A 9,069-nucleotide genomic window follows, 5' to 3' on the forward strand; every position below is an offset into this window, starting at 1 on the left:
TAAAATTGTGTGCAAAGTTCAAGGGCCCTGGCGTCATTGAATGGTGCAGGCAGGTGCCTGGTGGTGCCGCGCCAAACTGGGCAGGAGCTCCTGATAAGAGCATACCGCCCCGAGTGTGAGTAGGAAAAATATGAGGCATGAAAGGAGACTTTTCTCTTTATTCAGATCAAAATCCAGTTTTTATTGCTGCTTCTTTAACAATAACAGGTGACAAACACATGGCAGACCTAAAAAAAAACAAAAAAAAATTCAGAGTACATTAAACCTGTAGCTGGACTTTGCTTCCATACTGTACAGTAAACTCCCAGTCAGCTTGACCCAGTTTGGAAAGATAGAATGTGGGACGCACTTCCTCCTATTATACAGCTGGAAACATTTTTTAGTGATGTAGGTGAGGTCAAACTGCAGGAGCATGTGAACTAAACTGAAAAAACAACAAGTGTTTTTATGAAATGAGAGACGACTGTTGGCTGGAAAGAAACCAGCGGCAGCTGGAGAGGGAACGCCAAAACAGGCGGCAGGTATTCCCCGACAGGCAGACACACCTTGGTTTGGATAAACAGTCAGCTCTACAGGAAGAAAACAAAAAAGAGAAACACAAAGAAGGAGGAGGAGGAAAAGATCCTCAAAGACAAATCAGCTGTCAAGCTTTTCTGCTCGAGTTCATCATAGTGAGATAACAGTACAACCAGGTATCTGGAAAAAAACAACAACAAAAACAAAGAAAAACCCAGGAAAGCCAGAGTTTTTGGAAAGTATTCACACCACTCAAACATATATTTTTTTACAGCCTATCATTCCTTTTACAGCCTTTCTAAGTGACGGCCGAGTGCACAATAGGAAGAAGATGGGGGAGGAAAGCCCCACAGCATAATGCAGCCACCACCGTATTCCACAGTGGGTCAGAAAGTTCGATCTTGGTTGTTTCCGTTTCCTGTGGCGGATGGTGGTCGAGCCATACTCTTCCTCCCTGACCCGTCCGCCGTCTTCCTCTGTCTTCAGGCTGCTCGTGTTTACAGATTAGGTGACTTCTGAGCAGATTGATCTCACTAGATTTTTTTTTTAATGTCAGAACAGGAGATGAACACAAGGTTGAAAGGTAAAAAAAGAAAAACTAAGGAAATAAGCGAGGATCAATAATTTGGAGCCAAAGCATATTTATTTTTCCTTCCAGTATTATTAAAGTCAAAACAAAGATGGCTGAGAGTCTGAAATATAATCTTTCAGGGAACTGATTGTAGCAACAAGAAAATAAATACATAAAAAAATGATAGCTATATTTATAAGGTATTTTGTGCAAAAATAGAGAATTTATATATTTTTTTTTTTTGCTTTAATTTAAACAGCAAAAATAAATATCTTTAAATGTCTCCTTTGTGTCCATGAGGTCGTCTCCTAGAAACCTAGAAGATGCCGACGTTCAGTGAAGTTTAGAGGTCAGAGGTCGTGTTCACCCGGCTGACGGAGCTCAAAGGAGAAGCAGCTCTCAAAGCGTCCTCCGCTCCTTCTGTGTGTTCTGTCCTCGGTTCTTTAGAGGAACCCTGAGAGGTTTCAGGGGGGGTGGAGACGGGCGGTTCGCACCCCGGATCAGACTTTCTCCTCTTCCTCACGTGATAGTGATGCTTTTTAGATTTCAGGTGAGCTGCGGGCGCAAAACGCTGAGATAAACATGAATGATGCAAAGTAAACATGGTATATAAACATACTTTTGATTCAGATCGTTATTTTACCACGGTTACTCAACAGAGGAAATGTGGACGAACCTAAAGAAGCTTTTTCATTCAAACTAAAGCTGCAACTAATAATTATTTTGCAAATCGATTAATCTGTTGATTGTTTTTCCGATTAATCAATTAATAATCAGATAGCCAAATTTTCCTTAAAGAAGATTTTTTATGAAATTAAACCAGGTGAAACTAAAACCACTTGATGAAAAACTTTTTTGTATCTTAAATAAAAAATGTTTATACATATATATTTTACAATTTTAATATAATTACAGCTCTAAGCGGTTCGCTCTGTCAGCTAAAGGCATGTCTTGATACTCCAGTCTTCAATAATCGATGCTTTCAATAATAATAACAAATCAAGTAATCAGATTAATTGTGATCAATCATGTATTTAAATAATGAATTAGTCACGATTAATCCGATTAACCATTTCAGCCCTAATTGATACTCTTCCTTCTTGACTTGATTAGTGTGTTTTTGTTCTTTCATTCTCAGTTTTTGGCTTTACCAAAGAAACATTGGAGCAGGCTAAAAGCTGTCCTGTTGGCAGAAATGTGGGGGTGGGGTTAATATGTAGAACAAATACACATGGCCATGTTGATTTACTAACATGGGTGGGTTTAATGGACAACAGCAGTTTCCCAGAGTTCATACTGTCCTGGAAATCCAACATCACACAGGGGTTAAATAAATATCATAAATGTGATTGAGCGTTCTCACCGGTCCATTCCAGGTCTCCGATGATTATTTTATCACACAGGTCGCAGGTGTGGTGGCTGCGTTTGTTTCTAGGGCCCTGCACTCTAATGGGGGCCAAAGGGGGCTCCTCACCCTGAAACATACAGAGGAAATCCGAATTATATTGAGCATCAATGCCTGATGAAGTCTGAATATCGAAGGTTAGGGTTCAAATCAAGGTACTTCTTTTAGAAAGCAGGAAAACAACACTTTCTGCTTGTGATAATTAGATTAGATTCAACTTTATTGTCATTACACAGGTACAGGTACAAGGCAACGAAATGCAGTTTAGGTTTAACAAGAAGTTCAATAGCAGCAAGTGCAGGATAAATAATGGTTCCATAAATACAGGATATGGGTTTCTACTGAATAAGTATAGAGATGAATACCATTATAACCAGAATCTTACTAATAGATGAATATAATATATAGATAACTAGTGTTATGAACTAAATTTACAGCTGGATATGTACCGAATATAATATACAGGTGGATATTACTATACAAAGGGTTTTTACAGTTATGTACAACAGCATATATGCAGATGGGTTTTACTATAAACCTATAATGTGATGTCAGCACACTATAAACGAAACCGAACGTCTTATGAAATTTTTAGAGTCATACCAGACATATAACATACAGAAGCATGAAAAGCTAGCATACCGTTCCTGTGAACTCTGGCAATAAAATAGATCCAAGATTCAAATTAGCAGCCATTAGGAACATAAAGAAGATATATTTAAGTTAGAGAAGTGTTCTAATGTTATTGGAGCTTTTTGAAAACTGAGCCAGAAAACATCAGGTTGGACAAAACAGCCGATCGCTTCCTAAACATGGAATATTATCCGTATCTGAAGAGCTTTTAGTAAAACAAAAACAGTTGTTTTCTTTCGAATAAACATTAATACTATTATTATTAAAATGCTGAATAATTTTAAGCAATTTAAAGGAAAATTTAAACATTACGAATAAATCTGTTGAACCTGTGTAATTAGAACCATCTTCACAATTTAGCCAGCGAATGCCAGACGTTGCAGAATCTTCTAAAATGCTTGCATATGCTAAACTTTATGTATTGTTCTTCAATCTTTGGTGTATAGTATACATAACGACTCCAGAACTTATGTCCAATGACAGCCTAACCTATGCGTAATGTACGGAAGAGGATTAGGGCCACTGAAAAAAAAAAAATGTAAACTGATTTTTAAATTTTATTTCATTTTAATAAAATTCTGACTTTAATCTCAGAATTCTGACTTTTTTCTCAGAATTCTGACAGATAACAAACATGTTAGCATCAAGCCATAGCCATGTTTTAGAGACTAGCTCTCTTGTTTTAAGACCTTCTGCTCCTCCATTAATGAGGGGACCCCTCGGGCACGTAAAAAGTTTCCCAATCCCAGTGTCACTGGCCCTCTCAACAACTCACATCTTTGTCAGTGAAGCTGAGTGCTCCCACATCTCTTCCTTCATGGTGCCCATCTACATTAAGATCCAAAACTCTGAGATTAAAGTCAGAATTATGAGATTAAAGTCAGAATTCTGAGAAAAAAGTCAGAATTCTGAGAAAAAAGTCAGAATTCTGACTTTTTCCCCATATTAAACTGAAATAAAATTTAAAAATCAGTTAACTTTTATTTATTTTTTCAGTGGCCCTAATCTTCTTCCGTAGTAACGCGTGGCAGTGTAATGCCCATGAAATGTCACAAGCCAGTGTCCCGAGGGGGGCAGCAATGCGCCAGGAGGAACACGGCCTTCATAAAAAGATTTCTTTGATCGCAGTATTAATCTAGCTGCTGTTTACTGCCCGCCAAAAAGAAAAAAGAAAAAGAATCCACGTTACAAACAAGGATTACTAACCTAACCCCTTTTATACCAAAACGCTTCCGTCATTCTACAGTAGCTGTAATTTAGAAACACGTTCAGCGGCCGTCTGGAACACGTCCGATACGTTGATATGAGTTGGAGATTAATTCTTGATAAGCTAAGCATAAGTTATGCACAAGTTACTCATAGGTTTTGGATAAGCTAGACACCACGACTTATAATTAACTTACACTTAACGTATGTATGTCAACGATCTAATAACCTACCTGTAACTCATGGCCCACATATGGCATACACTGGCATATGTCGGTAAATTTTGAGAATGCTAAAAAATATCTTGCCGTACTCGCTGTATGTCGACACGTACCAGTTTGTTTCAGAGTGCTAATAACTTAAATAAAACATATGCAGAATTCTTGCCAGATTTTTCATACGTCAGGCAGACGCTGTCAAGGTGTGACAGGAGCTTTAGTTGAAGGAATGTTTGACTCCATTCAAACAAAGATTATATTTAGAGGATAAAAAATGTGATTACGAGCTGAATATAGTCTTCTATAATGTCCAAGTTTCCTCAGCCAATTTACACTTTGTCACACATCAAGTATTTTCTCGACTCTCTTCTGCTCCGTAATTAATAAAATTCCCCTAACTAGGATCTTTTCCTAAGCAGATGTGGCTGCTTGCTCGTGATTAATAAATCCTGCTTACATCAATGTTTTATATGGAACGGCTGCTTTATCTTTCGTGGAAACAGGATTTTTTCCCCCAGAGCTGGATTGATAATATCCTCACAGTGAGCCAACTATTAGATCAGAAATGGCTTCTGTTTACTTAAGCTAAATTATTACACTATAAAAGTCTGAATTGTTTTTGATGCTTTTCCCTCTGGGTCGCTCTCACTTATTAAAAAAAGGTGGAAAAAAGGAAGAATTAAAATCAGGCTTTTCTCTTCTTTGGTCTCTGGAGCTAAAATTGACATAATTAGTTTTACATCAACAGATAATAAGAAAGAAAAAAACGTTTATCTTGTTAACCTTCTAAGCTTCCAGCTTTGGATAAATACCTACAGGCTTTCACCAATAGTTCTTTCAAACCAACAAAGAACATCTCTGTGTTTTCAACCTCTTTCTGCTCATAATGCTTTACTCATTGATAAAAAAAATCCAATGAAGGAGTTTTGTAAATACTGTTCCTGGAAAATGACAGAAGGAGCAATACAAGCAAAAAAAGCATCATCTTTAAATATTGTGTGTCGGAGCCCTGAAACGACAATAAAGTTGCATCGTTTTCATGAATTTCTTCATGGTGGGTTTCTTTCCTTGTTTACGTGCCTCATGTCCCAGTTTGCCGTCATTAATAAAGTTCGTCCTCCTGCCCTTTTTCCCACCTGTTTGCTGTAAATCATGTAATCCTAGTATTTATTGATTCACCTCACCTTCTGCACCTTAAGTTCAGTTTGTAGATTTTGAGTCAAACTGATAAAAGGATTTTCTCACTCTTTTGACTTTATCTAAAACTCTGATTTGGACTTTTTAAAGAGCCTTTTTGATAAAACATCTAAGCAGGTAAGAAGGATGGATTAGAAAGTAGAGTTACATGAAAAAAAAAAGAAATTAGCAAAAAATATCAAATTAAAGCAGAAAGGAAATAGAGATTGGAAGGAGGGAGACCAACTAGGCCGAACTGGGAGGACAGTTGTTGGCCCTGACCCCCCCTGCAGCTGGCAGACTGATCAGGCCCCACCTTGCTGAGACTGTCCAGGATCTGCAGTGCAGGCTTCAGCACAGTCTCCTCCCACCTGGACACGTCTGTCACATCCAGGCCGTACACCGCCGGGACGCTGTCTCCTGGTCCTGCACACAATCAGAGATGGAGGAACTTTAAAATGTGATTTTTTTTTTTAAACAGATGTTTATTATTTCTATCATAGAGTAGCAGAGCCATAGGGTCGATCTGACTGCTTTAGAATCCATTGGAGGATTGGTCTCTCCGTGGACGGAGACTGTGCTGATTGATTTCACAGCGTAGGCGTCACCAAATAAACGCAATTAATTCAATCTATTAGCCGATGGCAGAAGCCCATCTGTGACCCGCTCCGTCTGATTCTGAGCAGATCAAACAGGCTCCGGCTGGTTTGACCCGACCGGTGCTGACTGGAAAGACGGCGGGCAGGGGAAGTGACGCGCTGGAGCCGCACCCCAAAGCTCTGTCAACCTGCTGACTCACAGCGGCTCGATAATGTCTTTCTCTCCTCCTCCTCCTGCGCAGCATCCCGCTCCATCGCCATCAGTCTCGTTTCAGCTTTCAGTCACTGCCTTGCTCTCTGACGGTTCTTGCCCCCCCTCCCCTCTGTGCTTTCCTTTTGTAGCAGTCAGCAGAGTCTGGGCCAGGCCTTCGCTTCAAACTGCAGCCTCTGCTCTACCTCTACATCAGTCTGGCTGTCTGAGTGACCGAGGATGAGCTGCTGCAACGACAACAAGCATCAAATCCAAACTACTGCACTTTAAAAAAAAAACATGTGTGAAGTTCTGATATGAATTTATCCACCATCTCATCCAGGTTTTGATCTCACTCTAACAGAAGCATGATGTAGCCACCACCGTGCTTTGCTGAGGACTTTGTTAACCTTCTAAATCATGAAGTGTTTGTAATTTAATGTGTCTCCTTAATGACTCGTGGCAAAATGTTAACAGGGTTTCTGTTTTTTCTCTCTCTCCAGATCCTCCTAATTGCCATGTAAAGACTTAATGAAGTGAATGAGAGAAAAGCCGTCATAATCTGCAATCTGAAAGAACAATTAGTCATTTAACTCCTGCAGGGTCTAACCTTTTGGCAGGTACTTCAAATTTGATTTGAGCCCATTGGTAGCTGGCTTCTCTGCTGTCGAAACCCAAGATATCGAGGGAAAACTTGCAAGCAGATGAATTGGAGCCAAAAAAGATATTGATTTTATTTCAAAAGTGCTCTTTATTTGTTTCCAGCTTTCAGAAAAAAAAAACATTTCTATCTGTAGTTGTGTATATGGCAGACACACTTTGCACTTTGATAATAAAATATGTTGCAATTTGTTAAGATAATGTGAAAAAAAATTAGGATAAAAAAAAAATCCTTTCAAAACGGCGCCTGCTCAGTGTATCGTGATATAAATCATAAGCAAGATGGTTGCCATAGAAACCAGTTATGATTAATGCCTAATTTCAGTCTTTTTTTCTCCAATGCTGTGTACAGACTGGTCGTCTGCGCTTGTGTTAGTCTTGTTTGAGCTCTGAGAGAAAGGCATCGACCCCGACCATTTCTAAGGCTGAACGCCTCCACATTCAGCCAGAACCTCCTTTTACAGGGAGGTGCTGCCCCGACCCGGCCCGGCTTTGAAAGGAGTTCTTCTGAAGTGGCAAAGAATAGAGGGGCGTATTTATTTGTCTTCTGAGTTCAAATATGATCAAGCCTTCTGCAGACTGGCCAGCCCAACCTTTAAGCAGATTCTCATGCAAATGAATCCCATTAACCTTTAAAGTACTGTTTGCCAACTCAATTATGGCCTAATCCTTTTCACACAGACTCAAGTGTGAATCGGAGCGCAGCAGACAGAGTCCTGACTGATGTTTCGGACTCTACTGGGAACTGTCTGGGCCTCCATTATTATAGGGAGCGTGCTATGACGGATCACCTGAACAGAAAATCTGCTGTGGCCTCACAGAGCCAGACCCCGAAGAACCATTCAGCTGCATTTGAGCACCGTCGTTTGCATAAACCGGGAGGTTTGATAAGCAGCCGGCTGCTTAAACACGGCCTGCTTTTTTTTTTTTCAAGTCAGGGGGCCAGCTGTGGGTGATCAACCAGCCCGCAAAGGGTGTTAAAGCAGGAATAAACAAACTCTTTAAAAGGCGACATCTCACCCGGCGGCGCCTGCGTCATCTAGCTTCACAGCGTGAATTTCTCTGTGTTTACTCCCCGCTCACCGTTTACTCCTCACACCCAGGCCTCCGTTAGGATGTGTTGATGTTTTTAAACGGCTGCTAAACAGACCTGCCCTGTACAAAGGCTATTACGTTTAAATCTCAGACTCCTAAATAAAAGGTCAGGTATGAAATTCTCAATCTCTAAACCTTAAACGCAACAGTATTTCTATATATTAATCTAAAAAAAATATGACACAATAATAACTTTTTATTTATGCCACAAAAGCAACAAAGCTGCAGAAATAACATATCATATAAACTATAAAACATACTGATTTATACAACTGTAATACCATTAATTAGCAGCTGCAACTCTATAAATGTATAACTGCTTCCAAAGAAGCTTTTAATAATTCAATTAAAATTCAATTAAAGGTAGATTATCTGGATTACAAGACACCCAACCAAATCTTTCTGTAGATAGAAACCTTATTTATTCCCCCCATGCAAGAAAACGTATTTATCTGACTATGAGACACAGATTTCAGCATCAATATAGACTTCAGTCTATGTAAACTATCCTGTCTTGTTCCGTAGCAGAGTTAAACTATAAAAGGCGTGAAATGAATGGCTGCCATCGACAGGACGCGACAGTAAGCGTAGCTTTAAGAAAAAGATATTTAAAAACAGCCAAATTGGTTCGTCTTGTAGGCGAGAGAAGGAGCAGAGGAGCCATCTTTACGTCATCGTTTTTTCAGAAACATGAAGAAATGAGTAAAGTTGGGACAGTGCGGTGTTATTTCCTAGCCTGACGTAGTCCTACTCAATTCTAGTCAGAATATGAGTCTGATACTGCTCCATAGAGCTGTGAT

The 9,069-nt window shown here is 39.5% G+C and overlaps 1 protein-coding gene across 1 annotated transcript in view; it reads right to left on the reverse strand.

The window, feature by feature from the left end:
- Window positions 1-631: 631 nt before the first annotated feature.
- The window catches only part of trit1 (tRNA isopentenyltransferase 1), a 57,639-nt gene continuing 49,201 nt past the window's right edge, over window positions 632-9,069 (reverse strand). The window contains exons 8-10 of the mRNA XM_015387162.1: window positions 6,042-6,151; window positions 2,451-2,562; window positions 632-1,642 (exon numbers count right to left, since the gene is read on the reverse strand). Of these exons, the coding sequence (XP_015242648.1) occupies window positions 1,431-1,642; window positions 2,451-2,562; window positions 6,042-6,151 (434 nt within the window). The 3' untranslated portion in view covers window positions 632-1,430. The remainder of the gene's footprint in view (window positions 1,643-2,450; window positions 2,563-6,041; window positions 6,152-9,069) is intronic.

Source organism: Cyprinodon variegatus, unplaced genomic scaffold, assembly GCF_000732505.1.
Source record: "Cyprinodon variegatus isolate N-32 unplaced genomic scaffold, C_variegatus-1.0 Scaffold387, whole genome shotgun sequence".
Classification (NCBI taxonomy): Eukaryota; Metazoa; Chordata; class Actinopteri; order Cyprinodontiformes; family Cyprinodontidae; genus Cyprinodon; species Cyprinodon variegatus.